Source organism: Perna viridis, chromosome 10 (genome assembly GCF_037379345.1).
Source record: "Perna viridis isolate PV_CMFRI_1.1 ecotype Kerala chromosome 10, ASM3737934v1, whole genome shotgun sequence".
In the NCBI taxonomy this organism is placed as follows: Eukaryota; Metazoa; Mollusca; class Bivalvia; order Mytilida; family Mytilidae; genus Perna; species Perna viridis.
In genome coordinates this window covers 313242-329538 of record NC_142454.1, presented here as the reverse complement: position 1 = coordinate 329538, position 16297 = coordinate 313242, and the positions used below count along the sequence as shown (strand labels likewise).

The following is a 16297-nucleotide window of genomic DNA, read 5'->3' as shown; positions in this document are numbered from 1 at the left end:
TGTTTTGAAATATTTATGTTATGAACTGCAATAAATTTATATACATTTTAATCTATTTGAATTCAGGCATTTTGAAACTGTTAGTATATCAAAATAAGGTTAGGGCGAAAGTGTAAAAAAAAGGATGACATATTGTACATGTAGGTACGTTTAATCCCTTTTACTATATTTCAGTTAGATTTTTTAGAAGTTCATGATAAGGTCTTTACTCCATTACATATCAATTCTGAATAATCAATTTTATATCAGTTCTTAATTATAAATTTTTGAGTTCAGCTGTCAACTTGCACACATCTGTTACTCTTTTTGTGGCTTTTGAAGCTAAAACCTTATAGGCTCCCAGAGAAACATGAATTCAAACAACTATAATAATTTTTGTTAGCCCTGTTACTATTAGCTTACAAAATGGTAAAGTTTGTTATGATATACATTTTTTATTGTCCTTACACATTTTCCCATCATCATGGTCTGAAATATGTATGGACTGAAATGGTAAGGAAATGTGGGTCGTTATGGTCTGAAATGTCTTTTGGTCGAATTGTCCGGTATTGATAAGCTGATCACGTCATTTTCTTAAACATTGGGATGACATGTTTTGACCATCCCTATCTTGGAAAAAGCTAAGATTCGATTTGTATTTAATCAACGAAGCTAGCTAATGTTTCCAAGACTGGTATGGTTCCCAATTGCATTTACCAAGTATATGAGATTGAAGGTGCCATGATGCTGTTTTTAAGCTCTGATTTTACATGCACAAACCAGATATTGATGGTTTTTCTGGTCATAAGTATACTGAACCCAGTTGATAATTCAACCATTTATGCTTCCTTCTGGAGCATATTATGTGCTTTGTCTGCAGTTTATTACTTTAATTATAGCACAACAAATTGCAGGGAAAAGTTCAAGAATAGTTTAATTCAAATTTGGCTTTAAGTCTATTTGTGGACATGCCATTCAATAGCTTCAATTTTCCATAGTAATCGTAAATTACAATTTTAATTTGAAGGCACTCATAGTACATTTTCTTTCTGAAACACTCTTAAATTGATAAGAATTTTGGGCATTCTTGATGTCATCAAAATTATTTTTGTAAGGATAGAAATACAAGTGTATGTATATGTTGTATGAAACTGTTGAAGAAAATAATACTGTATTACCTTCTTTAAAAAAAATCTTTATACTTGTATAAGCAATAACAATATTACTTTAGGAATGTTTATAAATTTATGTGCACTTCAGCATTTATCATTTGACCAACTTTTTATTAGTTCACATTCATTTTGTAAGCAGGTGAGTATAACTCTGTATGAGGTAGTTTTACGATAAGGGTAAATTGTTTACAAATCTTACATACTTTTACACTGATTGATTCAGTAAAGTAATGATATCGTAGAATTCGATAACATTCAGTAATTTGCATTTGTATACATTTAGAAATTCTGTTTATTTTTATCAATACTATATGGTCCATTTCTCATTTCATTTAAAAGTATACGATTAAGTTCTAAGTCAACCAACTAAGTGATACCTTGTAAAATACAGTCTGTTCAGATGCTGGTTGATCACATTTAATGATTTATCATATATGACAAAAAAGTACATGTAGTATATATTGTGTATGTTCTTTATGTATTTATGGTATTAATATGACATGTAGTTTTTTATATTTGTATTTTGAAAAAAAAGATCTCATTTTCTTTAATTGGCTTTTTAAATATTTTCCCTATAGGTGGAATGCATTACATGTGCCATTTAATTGAAGTACATGTACATGTATGATAGATGTACAGTGTAGTATATAGTTGACAATATGCCATCATTATATAGAGTACTTCATACATATACTATTGCATATAAAAAACATTGTTGTCTTTTAATGACATCCCTTCCCTGAAGTAATGTTTTTTGGTTAATATCATTAACATTATCGTTATCATCATGCAAGTTCTGTTGTACTCTAGTACCCAATAGTTTTGTCCTCAGAAATAATAATTAATTCAATTGGTTCCAATATCTAATTCACTGAACATAATTGACTTTGTAACTAGTATTATAAAATATTAATTGAATATTTGCATGTATTTGATTGAGGAAATTAATTGATTCAATTAATCATAAAGTTATCTACTGTGAGCCAGAGCTAATTATGAGGTGTGTTTGTATAGGATAAAGTATTGATTCCAACTTTCATTGATTTCCATCAACTTAGGAATTCTTTAACAGCAGCATATTAACAATTAATTCTTCCAGTTACCTTTACAATTATAAGTTCAGATCATATAATGGTTCTTTTTTTATCCAATGTTAAGATTTCTTGTGGAGTGTAGAAGTTTTATTATCACTTTGGCATTTTAAATTGACAAGTTTGTATTGAATTGTTTTGAATTCATAATTATCTCCTCAGCTGCAGTTCTTTGTAGGGAAAGATTACATGTCAAATTCTATAAATAATAAAGGCTTCAGATCAACAAAAGGTAGCAAGCATGCATAGTGAAATTTTCCTAAATCTGGGACATAAATTCAAATGATATGAAATTTTGAATTGGAGATTAGAATGAAGACAAACTTGACAGATAATGATTATACAAAGTATTAGACATGTGACTTGTCATTTTAGGAAGTACATGTTTAACATCAATAACATGTTTTTTTTCTTTTAATAATAGATTGTCATTAAGAACAGAGTTGTTTTTATAAAACATGGAAGAATTGGTACTCAATATACCATGTTTTAAGAGTTGTCCTTTTTTGGAATTTGACACTTTTGATTTAGGAGCATGACATTCCTAAGGGAAGGGGTTTGTTATGCTGAAGTTTATGGCTTAGCAACACTTGGATATATGGGGTGTTGAGTAACATGTCCCTGGCCAATCATATTAGTGTGGGGATCTTAAATTTTTGTTTTTTTTCTGTCTTGACATTTAAAGATCTAGGATAATAGGAGAAAAGAGAGCTTGTATCTTTTATCAGATTGTTGTGCATAATTTTAGAATTGAATTCTTGAAATTTTAAAAGTTAATTCTAAGCAATGATGATCATGACATTTTTATTGAGAGTACATAACTTAATCTACTTAATTTAGAACAATAATGGCTCATTGTTCCTCACCAATTTAAAAATGTACTAAGGTATAGGATGGATTTTATTATTTATTTTCAATTTTTCAAGAAGAAATGCTTCAAGTGTTTCTTTTTTTACCATTCTTTGAAATTGACCACCAGCCTGATAGCCATTGCTGGTAAAAATGCTGGTGGGCTTTTAACCTTGGGCTTGTTGTTAGAAATTTATATGGCAAAGACTGTTTGACTAGAAACCATGGGGAATACAGTAAAGTCAGGGTCAGATAACTCTCAGTTATATCAAATTAAAGAAAAATGTTAATTATTTTTTATACATATATGAATGTATATTCTGATTAACTTGGACTAGCATAGTCCTTCTTTTTAGACTTCAAAGACATTTGTCGCTTGAACAGAATGTAGCTGTACAGATATCAATCTATGGTTATTATAATATCCTACATGTAACTGTTAATTTCTTCTATTTCAGGAGAATGTTGATACTGTGGAAGTATACTGATACATGATATGTGATGAACAAGTACGAAATATTAGGTGTAGTCGGTGAAGGTATGTAGTCATGTCATTAGAACTGTGGGAGTGTATTAGATGTGGTCGGGAAAGTATGTAGTCATGTCATTAGAACTGAGGGAGTGTATTAGATGTGGTCGGGAAAGTATGTAGTCATGTCATTAGAACTGAGGGAGTGTATTAGATGTGGTTGGGGAAAGTATGTAGTCATGTCATTAGAACTGAGGGAGTGTATTAGGTGTGGTCGGGGAAAGTATGTAGTCCTGTCATTAGAACTGAGGGAGTGTATTAGGTGTGGTCGGGGAAATTATGTAGTCCTGTCATTAGAACTGAGGGAGTGTATTAGGTGTGGTCGGGGAAAGTATGTAGTCATGTCATTAGAACTGAGGGAGTGTATTAGGTGTGGTCGGGGAAAGTATGTAGTCATGTCATTAGAACTGAGGGGAGTGTATTAGTTGTGGTTGGGGAAAGTATGTAGTCATGTCATTAGAACTGAGGGGAGTGTACGTAGTCATGTCATTAGAACTGTGGGGAGGGTATGTAGTCATGTCATTAGAACTGTGGGGAGGGTATGTAGTCATGTCATTAGAACTGTGGGGAGGGTATATAGTCATGTCATGAGAACTGAGGGGAGTGTACCTTATCATGTCATTAGAACTGTGGGGAGGGTATGTAGTCATGTCATTAGAACTGTGGGGAGGGTATGTAGTTATGTCATTAGAACTGAGGGGAGGGTATGTAGTCATGTCATGAGAACTGTGGGAAGTGTATGTAGTTATGTCATTAGAAATGTGGGGAGGATATGTAGTCATGTCATTAGAACTGTGGGGAGTGTATGTAGTTATGTCATTAGAACTGAGGGGAGGGTATGTAGTCATGTCATCAGAACTGTGGGGAGGTGTAAAGTTTTAATACCCGTATTGCATGCTAGTCTTTTCATGCAGATCTAGTTCTAAGGAAGCCAAGACATGGTAATAGTGCTCTGATCTAGGGCAAAGTTAAGTTAATAAACTAAGGCATGATAATAGTGCTCTGATCTAGGGCAAAGCTAAGTTGATAAACCAAGGCATGATAATAGTGCTGTAATCATGGGCAAAGCTAAGTTGATAAACCAAGGCATGATAATGGTGCTCTGATCTAGGGCAAAGCTAAGTTGATAAATCAAGACATACAAAACAATGATTATTATATACAAATTTGCCATCAAATTATCTTATATCTACCCAGCATGTAATATTGTGAAAACATCTCTCATGTCAAGTTTTATTCTCAAACTGTTTTAACATTTGAATCATTAAAAGTGAAAATTAGTTTCATTAATTTTGCTTTAATATTCATACCGCTTGACTGGTGTGGAAAAAATGTTCTCATAACTAGTGACTTTTTTGTTCTCAGAGTTCGATTGGCTTAGAAATTGATTGTCTTGGACTCTATCTTGAATTGCCTTGATTGCCATTGTAGTTATATTTCAGTTAAATGAGATAATTTTGGTGTTTTCTTACCTTAAATAAGAATTATGAAGGGACTTGGGAAGATTTGAAGTGAAAAAACCTTTGAAATCAACTGGTTTCTTTTGCTTGGAATATTTGCGTTTGTGTGACGTCAACATGTTTCCTACGAATCGGAATCATAACGTTTCACACGCTTTTCATTTTTGGGTATTTTTGACATTTTTAGGGTATTAGAGAAACAGAATCTACACTCAAAGCTTGTTGATTATGAATTTCTCACATCTCGTGAAATTCCATAATCAACTCATTATCGTTGTAGATTCTATATTTCTCATTTTGCCACTCTGATTATAATGTTTCACAGTAGGTTAGAATATACTCCATAAATAATTTGATGTACAAATGTAAATGTTTTGGAAAGTTAGCTGTAATGTGGCATGATACTAAAATGACTGTATTTATTATTTATTGCAGGGGCTTATGGTGTTGTACTGAAATGTCGCCACAAGGTAAGGATTTATATTTCATAGAAAAAGTTCTTTACTATTATGTTTATACGACCACAGATATACTGGTGTTGAACTGTCCTTGTTGTCTGTAGACACTTGGTTCATAACTGGAATATTTGTAGGTTGTTCTTTATAAAAATTTACAACTTAAAGGAAGGCTGTTATTGATTTTGGGGATTGTTATCCAATGGTTTTTGAAATAGGGGCCAAAAAAGGAGCAGAAAACAAGCATTTCATACAATTTAAATGTATAACTCCAGTAAAAGCATATGGATGTTTAGGATATTGTTCCTCAATATATTATACAGTGGATTCCACTCAATAGCATACCTGTTAATTCCATAGAAAAAGAACAAAAATATTTCCCATGTTATCTGTGTAAAAAATTTCCTCTGATTTTCATAACATAAGACCAAAAAATTTCTCTTACTTGCATAAATATTTGAAAAAAAAATTGACTAAAAAATGTATCGAATTAGGTAAATCAAAATTGCACTGTTAATAAATGTATCTAATTAGGTAAATCAAAATTGCATTGTTAATGAAATACCTCAGTTTCTTAAGAAATTTGTTTTTACAACAATATTTTCTCTGTCTTCTGACTAGACACTGTGGCAGGAATCTAATTAGGTATGAGAAAAGAATATGTCCTGCTTAAACATTGAAAATATTAGGTATTTTCCTTTTAAAATGATTATTTCTGTTTATGGCATATTCCTGTTAATTGCATATTTTTTTCTGACAAATAAGCTATTCGATTAACAGGAATCCATAGTACCACAAAGATACTTGGATAGATTTTGGGGATTTAGATATAAACCGTTTAGAAATGAGGGGCCAAAAGGGGCCAGAAACAAGTATTTTCCTGAAGTCCAGACAATAAGTTGACTATAAGTAAATTGATCTCTTTTACATTGTACCACAAGGTGTCATACCACCAAAAAAGGGTTTGATTTAATTTTTCTGGGGGAGGGATGTTGTGACTCAACCCATATTAAGATTAGGGGCCTAGAAGGGTGTAGACACAAGAATTGCTCTGACTCTTTATGATAATTTGAGGTAAAGGGAATGAATCCCTATGTTTAAGATGTACCACAAAATGCCTTACCCCTAAGGTAGTTGATTTTGGAGGTTGTAACTGGAGCCATTTTGGAATTAATGGCCAATAGAGATCATTTCGGCTCTGGTCAAACTCTTATCCCATCTCAAATGTCTAATATTATCAGTCAAGCTTCAAAGCTGTATCAAGCTTGAAATTCGTGTCCATACTTGCCCCAATTGTTCAGGGTTTTACCTCTGTGGTTGTATCAAGCTGTGCCTTGGAAACATTTTATTATCCCATGGTAGCAAAACAGACTTTTAAGTGTACTATGGTCATCATGGGATTAGAAATTGTGGCCAATTATTGTTTGTTCATGGCTTGACTGTTGGTCACAATGTTTTACAGATTGCTACTGTGCTGACATATATAGGTTTATCATAAACTAAAGACTATATATACTCCATGATATGTACCTATAAAGTCAATTTAGTACGTTCCTTATGATTATGTATTGTGCTTGTCAGAAATTATTTTTGTTTAAAATGCATTATGAGCACTCACTTACATTAAAAAAAATCAAAGAGAGGTGCTATGCAAGTAATAGCTCTGTGATATTTAAGATTTATAGGGATAGTACAGATCTGTTGTTTCTTTATAAAACAAACTTTGAAAAATGATAAAAATATGGTAAAATTATTATAAATTTTAAGGTTCAATGTAATGTTTTCAAGTTTCAGTCATGCTGTAAAGTTTCAACCACACTGCAATTGACTATGATATTTTGGTGAAACACTGCACAATCTCAGCACATATGTCCCATGGCAAAATAACATACGGTATTAGGGTATTTCATTGATGAAGGACACCATAAGTGACTTCAAGGTTGATTTTAGTTGGAATAAACATTTCGGCTTTACTTTTCTAACATGCAGATACATTGTATAAATTATAGTTTTATTATTTATCATATTTTATTGATAGATCAAGGAAATGTAAATACAATAATACTCCCTGTCAGAAACTCTATTGAAATTCTAAGCTTAAATATTGATAAGTTATGTCTATTCATATCTGCTGTGAAAAACTATTTTAAATTGGACTGCGTAAAAAGTATATGGTCTGAAATCTTAGGCTTGTGTTCATTTAAACCTCAATAAAAGGTTTCAAATTCCTTTTTTAAATATCAACGATTTTTACTGTTATGTTTAGATCTGTTTGAGCGTGTTTTCACTACAGTCGAGAATTAGATTGACTGACATTTGATAGCTTAACAAATAAAGATTTTATCGACCTTTAAGAACCTGCCAGATTTTAAATTGGTACTTATTAAGACTATTAACTAGTGTCTTTAATTGAAAGAAAATTGTTTCATGTTTTATTGGTCACATATTTGTTGTTAAAATTGTTTGTAAATTGGGCAGTAATTCACAAGTAAAGATAATCTACTCTTATTAGAAAGAGAATAGTTAGTTTAAGGTGAGACTTTCCTTGTTAAGTACATTGTATGTTATGACCTGATATCATCAGATTTAGATCAGTGGGTCTTATTTTTGGTTGGATTTTGTTTGAGAAACGCCCTGTAATAAAGTTTTCGAAATTAAATTTACGACATAAATTTAAAACTTGTTGAATGATCTCTTCAAAGGCAGGTGTAATATTCTCCTGTAACATATAGTATTAGATGTTTATAAAGAAGTTATACAAGATCACTGTTTATTAAAAAAAATAAGTCATTATTGGTAAAGTATGAAGATTTACTTTGTACTATGGCACTTATTATTAGTCCTTCATTGGGCAATCTAAAAGATAAATGATTTAACTACTGTATGATTATAGTCACCATGACAACTTAGTGGTATCCCTCCCTATAGTGACACCCTAAAATCAGGATAAGTTTTCTATGCAGGAGTTATTTACATTGTCTATTGATAGCAAACATGTTTAAACATTCAGTTTAATCAATATGATATTGTGAAAATTGAATCTTGTCTGACATACCTTTAACAAATTGATACATTTCATTATTTAACTCTTCTTAAAGGGTAAAATTATTAATGGAGACACATTAACATTAAATACTAATCTTGTTGTAACTTTAGTGTCCTTTTAAAGTGGATCTGCTCTGTGTTTATTTATAAGGCAGATTGTAAATTCAACGAAAAGTATGGAAATTTGTTGATGTATAGTACATTGTTGTAAATACTTGTGACAACAAAATCAGATCCCTGTCCCTAAATGAAGGGTTTATATAGCAGCCAGAAATAACTCACAATTAAAAATGTTACAATTCACTGGACCAACATAATTGTTTTACAGTCAAGTTTATGATGAGCTTAAGTTTAATTAGTTATGGACTATCGTTCTTGAACCAACTTGTTCCAATGTTTGTTTCCTGCTCCAATATGTTTGTATATATGTAGTTTTGTCTTTAAACTGTAAGAAACTTATTGTTTTGTCAATAAAGATCTATCCCCATTTTACATTTGAGTTTATCCATTGAAACATACATTAAATTTCTTTTTATTTTCTTTATTGTTAACCTGCTTGATTTTACACTGTATAGTTTACTACTGATGTATTAAACTCCTTCAGATAGTGACCTTTAAATGAAAATTTCTGACAAAAAATTCCTCACTGATTAGCTTTCTGTTGAACATGTGAATGCTTTTTAAATTGCATCTGTAAATGCACATCACACCATAAATATAAAGCATCTATTATACTGGGTACACAATAGATTTATAATAACATGTACAGGTGCAGTATGTGTAAAATTATTACTTAATCACTTGTTTTTCATTTTATATTAAATATGGTTGAAAATATTTTCTGTATATTATGTAATACACAAATTACTGATCAAGTTTCTAAAGTCTGACAATTTAAAGAGTAATCAAGGGAACCAAGGTTATAGCAGTAATCAAAAGAATGGAATTCAGGGACAAAGACCAGACATGGAAAACAGACATACACAACAAAGAACATGAAGTAACTAAAATCACACACACAAAGTAACAAACGCAAATGAGCAACTCGGACTCCACTGGAGCAGGTGCACCGGTAGGGTAAGCGTCCTCTGCTTTTGTAGAAACACCTGCCACGTTGCTCATAAAAAGTCAAGTCCGGGGTAGACAAATGAGGAAAGGAAAACTATGACCAGTTGAATAAATCAGTTTTCATGGTGCAGATGGATACACCATAATGAGCCACGACTTCATGATGACGACCATAAAACTTCTGTAGTGATGACTTCAATCTTGTAGCAACATAACCCTGTTCCAGAAGCCTATTTGTTAGGGTTCTAGTGCGATACAAAAAGTCTGTGTAGTTTTGGCAAGTATTGACGTCAAGGCCTGAACACTTTTTTTTTCTTGATTTTTTGTTGATCACTGGTATTTAATTTAAAATTTAAAATATGCCAATAGGAAAGTAAAGAAAGTATGTAGAAAATTTCGCAGAAACTAGTCTTAGTAAATACATGTATACCCCTTTTTGAAGTGAGTTTATCAGATCCTGCCTCATAAAAAATGCTTGATCAAATTGTTAAATATACATCAACTTCAACCTCAACTCATAAAATGACCATTCATATTGTTTGTTATTCATCAACTTTTACCACAACTTATATATTGACTTATCAAATTGTTTAAAATTTGGCAAATCTTACTTCAACTCATACATTGTACCACAGGCTGATATTGGCTGATATTGACTGTTCATATAATTTGAAATTTTAATTCGAGATGGTTTATGAAACCAGTGCCTGAAATATTTCCTGATAAGTGTTCTGTTAGGACTGAGAAATGGGAAAGCTGATCTGGAAAAACTCAAGATTTTGTTGAATATTAAACTACATTTATTGGTTAACTCCTAAACATTGTCTGAGTAATGTGTTAACCAGGCCTGGGTGTCAAAAGAATAGGCCTGCAGCAGCACTAAGCTTGTTGTAGAAGGTAACTTTATAGTGCTCAGAACCCTGGCAAGGGGCTAGGGCACTCTGCCCACAGAGCAACTGGGTTATGTGCCTTAGGTGTTTGAGTGGAGAACCCAGGCATTACTGCACACTGATGTCATCAGGGAAATATGCAATGTTCCTCGCGTGTTAAAGGACCCTGCAATGGTTTTCGATATGAGTAGGAGGCTAAATTGGTCGCCCCTACCCACTTCTCCCTATTTCCAGTGGCAATCAAAATTTGTCGACCCTATTGTCCTTGTGTTCCATCCCATTTTTCATTTCATCATAATTTCATATTCATTTTATCATCCATTTCATGTTCATCGCCTGGATATAGCTTAAATATTGCTGCTTGGGCTTTAAACACCAATTAATCAATCAATAAAAATCTCAATAAAGTTGAATCAATGAGTCAACATTGCCCTAAATAATAAGAGCCTACAATTACAATTTGTGGAAGTTTGAGTTCTCCATTTCACATCATTTTCTCCCTGACACATTGATGATTAAATTGGGGGATCATTGACCTAGGCGACCATGATGGCAGATGTCTTGCTCTCTGTTAAATATTTACATAATGTTCAGTACCAGATAATTTCCAAATATATTTTACCCAGAACAAAGCTTAAAAAATTGACTGTCCACTCTAGCAAATTAAACTACTTAGACATACTGCATAATTCATGTACATTTAATTTGTCCCTCCGTTGCTGGGGTCCTTACTTAAATCTTGAGGATATGACACCTTTGAAAAATCACTGTATCAGTAGTTCATACTGCCTCTGTGGTCATACCAAGCTTTGCCCAGTGAAGCGTTTAATTTTTATTTCAGGAATCAGGAGAAATGGTAGCTGTCAAGAAGTTCAAAGACAGTGAAGGTAATACATTAAGTGTAGTTCCCTCTCAGTTGTCTGTTTACCTCAACTTCTGTATTTATTATGATTCTTTTAAGCGCATGTAAAAATGTATCTGGCAAATCCTGTGTGTTTCAAGTACATTGTACTTATATACTTCTTTCCAAACAGTATTGGTATTTAAAGAAGATGTAATTGCATGTTCTTTTATAATTTTGTCTCTTTTAAATGAAAGCCCAGTTAGCACAAGTTATTTTTTTGGGGTATTTTTTGTTTAGATGTGTGCCATTTTAACATTAATTCTTTGTCTTAATATGATTTAAGGCTTTGCCTATGATGGACGGAGCTATTATTTAACTATATTAATAATGCACAGTTATGTTGTTATACATGTATTGCTAATGTCTAGACCAACAGTCCTAACAGTGATACATGTGTGCCTGTGTTAAAAGTTTAAACAATTACATTCTAACTTCATACATCACTTCTGACAAACAGATTTTGAGCCATTCATGTTTTGTCCCTATAAAACATTGACTTTATAGTAGTCATAAAGAACTTGTGCTAAATATATGTCAAAAGAATTTCTAAATTGATTTCTTAATTTATATACTGAGATAGGTCACCACCAGGGCATTAAAACAATATCCTTCTTTCCTCAGGGACAAGAAGTATTCAGTTGATTTATATAAAAAAAAGTTCATTATTGACCATAAATATTTATTAGGAATAAATTGGGAAGCCAACTATACAGAATACTGTCTATAGGTTGAAGCCAGTTAGTGAAGCACTAGTGTGGCCTAATGTTAGTTTAATACAGAGATGGTCATTGTCTCAGGTATTATAGGTACATGTATAGACCTTTGGGCTAAAAGGTGTGTCTTCTCATACAAATCATTAAAGTTCATAAATTATCCCGAGTCTATCATTTCCTTAAACCATTACTGAGTACCGGTAGATACATTACTTCTTCAGGCTTCTTTTATAGAAATATCTGGAAAGAAGAAACACATAATCAATATTTGATATCACTCCTTAAACACTTCAAATTCAATTTGATCTTTTTAGATTGTTTGATTTGTGGGTCAAAGGTCATGTACTGTACTATATTAAGACAAAGTTTTTAAGTACTGATTTCAGTGGTACAAAGTGTTCAGGTCATACATCAGTGGTTTAATCCGACTTTCCCACTGGTCTAAGTAGTCTTACATTTCACATGTTAATAATACCTTCTGTTGTAAATCAATGTGTCTTTATGTACCTTCATGGCGGTTGTTTAAACATCTTTATATTTGTATGTATTGTAGGAGACATTGCCCTGTATATGTACACTATATGACTTTTTTTTCCTTACTTGATGTTTTATAACTTAGAAATGATTTAAATGACTTGCTTGTGGGACATACATGGTCTGCTTATAATTGATATATCATCTGTTTCTCCTCTGTTTTCATTATTTCTAATTTTACATTTAATCAATGTATGTTTTGTTTTATTATACTCTGTTCAGCATTCACTTTTTACAATGGCTTCATCCTTAGATTTCCTCTATAAAGTCAGTTTGTTGTTAGAAACCATTTGTTAATAGTTACCTCCCTGTTGAGCTAACAATATCTTTATATGGTAAAGACTTCATTCAGAGTATACAAAGGAGTCAGATTAGTTTTATAGCAAAGGAAATTTACAGCTGTGGAAGTAAAATAACTTAAGATGAGTAACTGATTTGAGAAAAGTTTCCTAATTTTGTTCCAGAGATGCTTACTAAATGAAGACAAAGTCCATTTCATTCTTTTATTGTTGGCTTTAAGCCACTGAAGTTTATTGCTGATGCAGCAAGGTCTTGTCTTAAAGATGATCGTTGCTCATGTTCAGTCATTTTGCTAAGATTTTCATTTTATCAATGTCATAGCATTAATATTTTTTGCCCAGTGAGCCCACTTTTCTTTTCATAATTTTATTTAACACACCTTAAATGTTATTTGAGAAGTTCTTATAAAATTTTTGTTATTTCTTTGGGGTTTTTAAATCAATAAAACCTACGAAGACAAAACCTGTGGAAAATTCAGGGAAATCCTTTTTCTGTCAAAATTTCAAATGCCTTTATCTAAAAAAAATGAGCACACTGACCATCATATTCTTAATACATACTGTTCTAGCATGAAGGACCTTAAAAGGTACCACAACCCTTTGAAATCCTTGTTATTTTTAAACAGAGCAGTGAACATCCTTAATGAACTCCAATTTTAGTAAAAATCCATCATCACAAACTTTTCTCATACCAAATCTGGTTATCAGACTCTCTTGTTTCATACAAAATGTGGCAAGGAAATGTTTTTTTCAAAGCATTTTTCACATTTCACAGTAATTAGCCATTTTCAGCATCTTTTTTGTTCGGAACATTGAACATCTTTTGTAAAATCGGTTTTAAGGATAATTTTGTAACACTTCTACAACACACATTTTGTCTTAAGTATTTGTTCTATTTGTTCTATTTTGGCTGTCTTATATTTGATATTTTGGGCTATTTTGGCTGTCTTATATTTGATATTTTGGGCTAGTTTGGCTGTCTTATATTTGATATTTTAGGCTATTTGGACAGTCTTATTTTTTTAATATTTTGGCTATCTAAATTTTGATATTTTGGGCTGTTGTGGCTTTCTTATCTTTGACAGTACTAACTACTCTGATTTTCTTGAACACCATAAATATATCTGTGTAACAGACTCCTGAATCAGGGGTATGAGGAAATGCATATCAAAAGGTCTTTCTTCAAATTCTTCTTTAGATATCAGTCCTTTATTGAAATATTCTCAGTTTTTTAATGGTTAATGTTATTATTTTTCTAAATTGTTCTTTGTGCTGAAGTGACAGCTGATTTACCAATTATAATGCAATAGCATGCAAAAGATATTTAATCACCACCGGTATATTAATGCTGCAATGGAAGAGGGAGGTTAAGCCCACCATTTTGCTTGAAATGCCTGTACCAAGTCAGGACTTGGTAATTTTGTTGTTACCCTTATTTGATATTTTTGGCTATTTTGGCTGTCTCTTAGTTGACTTTACTCTTATCTCTTTGGTCAACTAAGGAAAGCTGTCAATTTTGGAATTTTGTATTAACCCTTGTCGTGCTGCACATTTCTGAACAAAAGTTTAGATTTTGATATTTTGCAACTTGTATGCAAATTAGTTGCGCAATGGTACTGATGCTGATTGTTATATATAAATTAAAGATGGGTGAGGAGGTGGTAGGAGGGTGGGTGGGCCAACACGTGAAAATGGTTCTGTTCCTCAAAGATGGTCATTATTTGCTACCTGTGGGGTTCAACTGGAACAAATCAGGAACCAAAGCACATTCATCCTACAGCCTGAAGACCATGAAGGCTACTGAAGCCAAATAAAGTGTGTTACAGTCCCGAGTGGGGGGTCAGGAGCCCCCTGAAGGGTCATTTGTGTGGAAAAAAATGAGGATTTTTTTTCCAATTTTTGGCCTCTGTTTGTCCTAAAACCAAAAGTAGTCAGTACAAGGGGTTGTCATCGAAATGGAGGTGACAAAAATCATTCTTATTTAGTTTCCAGGTGAAGTAGAGTACTACAGATTAATTCTGCTCTGGTGAGGGTCAGAGAAATGAACCCTACCCCCCAAAAAAATCTCATTTTTTCGACAGCGGAAACTCGCGACCTCTTGTTTTAGCTTTCAAGTTATTATTTATTAACAAACTCTATATCAGATAGCCTCATTTTAAAGCACAGTCACGCTGCTTGCAGATGGACACAAATTGCGCTTTCCTTAACTCAGATTCACACTGCCAGAACCGATAAAGTGGAACATGGTCCAATCCCGAACAGGTCAGGGTGTAACACCACAAGGGTTAAGATATCCTTGATGTCAATTTGAACTTGCAAAAAACATTAAGTTCAGTTTGTCAGTTAATAGATAAAATTTGAAAAAAAAAATGACATTATAATTTTTTATGATGTATTTCCAGATAATGATGATGTTAAGAGGACAACACAAAGGGAGCTGAATATGTTGAGGACTCTGAAACAGGAGAATATTGTAGAACTCAGGGAGGCTTTCAGGAGGAGGGGAAAATTGTATCTGGTGTTTGAGTATGTAGAAAGGGTAAGTTTTGAAGACTATTTTGGTGACCCAAAGTATCCCTCCAAAAAAACCCAATTTCTACTTAAAAATTATGTCAAAATCATTGTGAAAAAGTTATTCTACATTATCAAATTCTGTTGCCATTACTTGTATTTTCTTCAATAATCTATAGGAGGAAACACTTCTGAAAAAGACATTATCTGATGAGGCAAACTGATCTGTTCGACTGTCTGTTGTAAATTCTCTTGAATGTTAATTGCAAAAGTTTTATTATGGACTAAAACATTATTTTGGACAAGTTAAGTTTTACCTTTTTCTAACAGAACAAATTTTTCATGACACTTTGTGATAGTGCAATGTTTTTTAACCATGTGGACAAATATTGTATGATTGGAAATATGAAACAAATCAGGTTCCTATAAGCATACTGTGTATATCTTAATCATTGTTATTGTGACAGAATATGTTAGAGTTATTAGAAGACATGCCAAATGGAGTGTCTCCAGAGAAAGTCAAGAGTTACACATATCAGCTGTGTAAAGCCATTCAGTGGTGCCATACTCAGGATATTATACACAGAGGTAAGTCCTCAGTTACACATGTCAGCTTTGTAAAGCCATTCAGTGGTGCCATACTCAGGATATTATACACAGAGGTAAGTCCTCAGTTACACATGTCAGCTTTGTAAAGCCATTCAGTGGTGCCATACTCAGGATATTATACACAGAGGTAAGTCCTCAGTTACAGATGTCAGCTTTGTAAAGCCATTCAGTGGTGCCATACTCAGAATA

At 32.6% G+C, this 16297-nt stretch overlaps 1 protein-coding gene across 6 annotated transcripts in view; it reads left to right on the top strand.

Moving 5' to 3' along the window:
- LOC148604039 (uncharacterized) overlaps nucleotides 1-16297 on the top strand; it is a 39984-nt gene that overhangs the window by 1711 nt on the left and 21976 nt on the right. For 5 of the 6 annotated variants that reach the window (XM_088547464.1, XM_088547462.1, XM_088547460.1 and 2 more), the window contains exons 2-6: nucleotides 3550-3629; nucleotides 5516-5550; nucleotides 11380-11425; nucleotides 15391-15527; nucleotides 15967-16087. In XM_088547464.1, coding sequence (XP_088403590.1) covers nucleotides 3593-3629; nucleotides 5516-5550; nucleotides 11380-11425; nucleotides 15391-15527; nucleotides 15967-16087 — 376 coding nt within the window. In that variant the 5' untranslated portion in view covers nucleotides 3550-3592. Of the gene's footprint in view, nucleotides 1-3549; nucleotides 3630-5515; nucleotides 5551-11379; nucleotides 11426-12128; nucleotides 12240-15390; nucleotides 15528-15966; nucleotides 16088-16297 lie in introns of those variants that run through there. The other variant, XM_088547463.1, reaches the window with a different exon arrangement.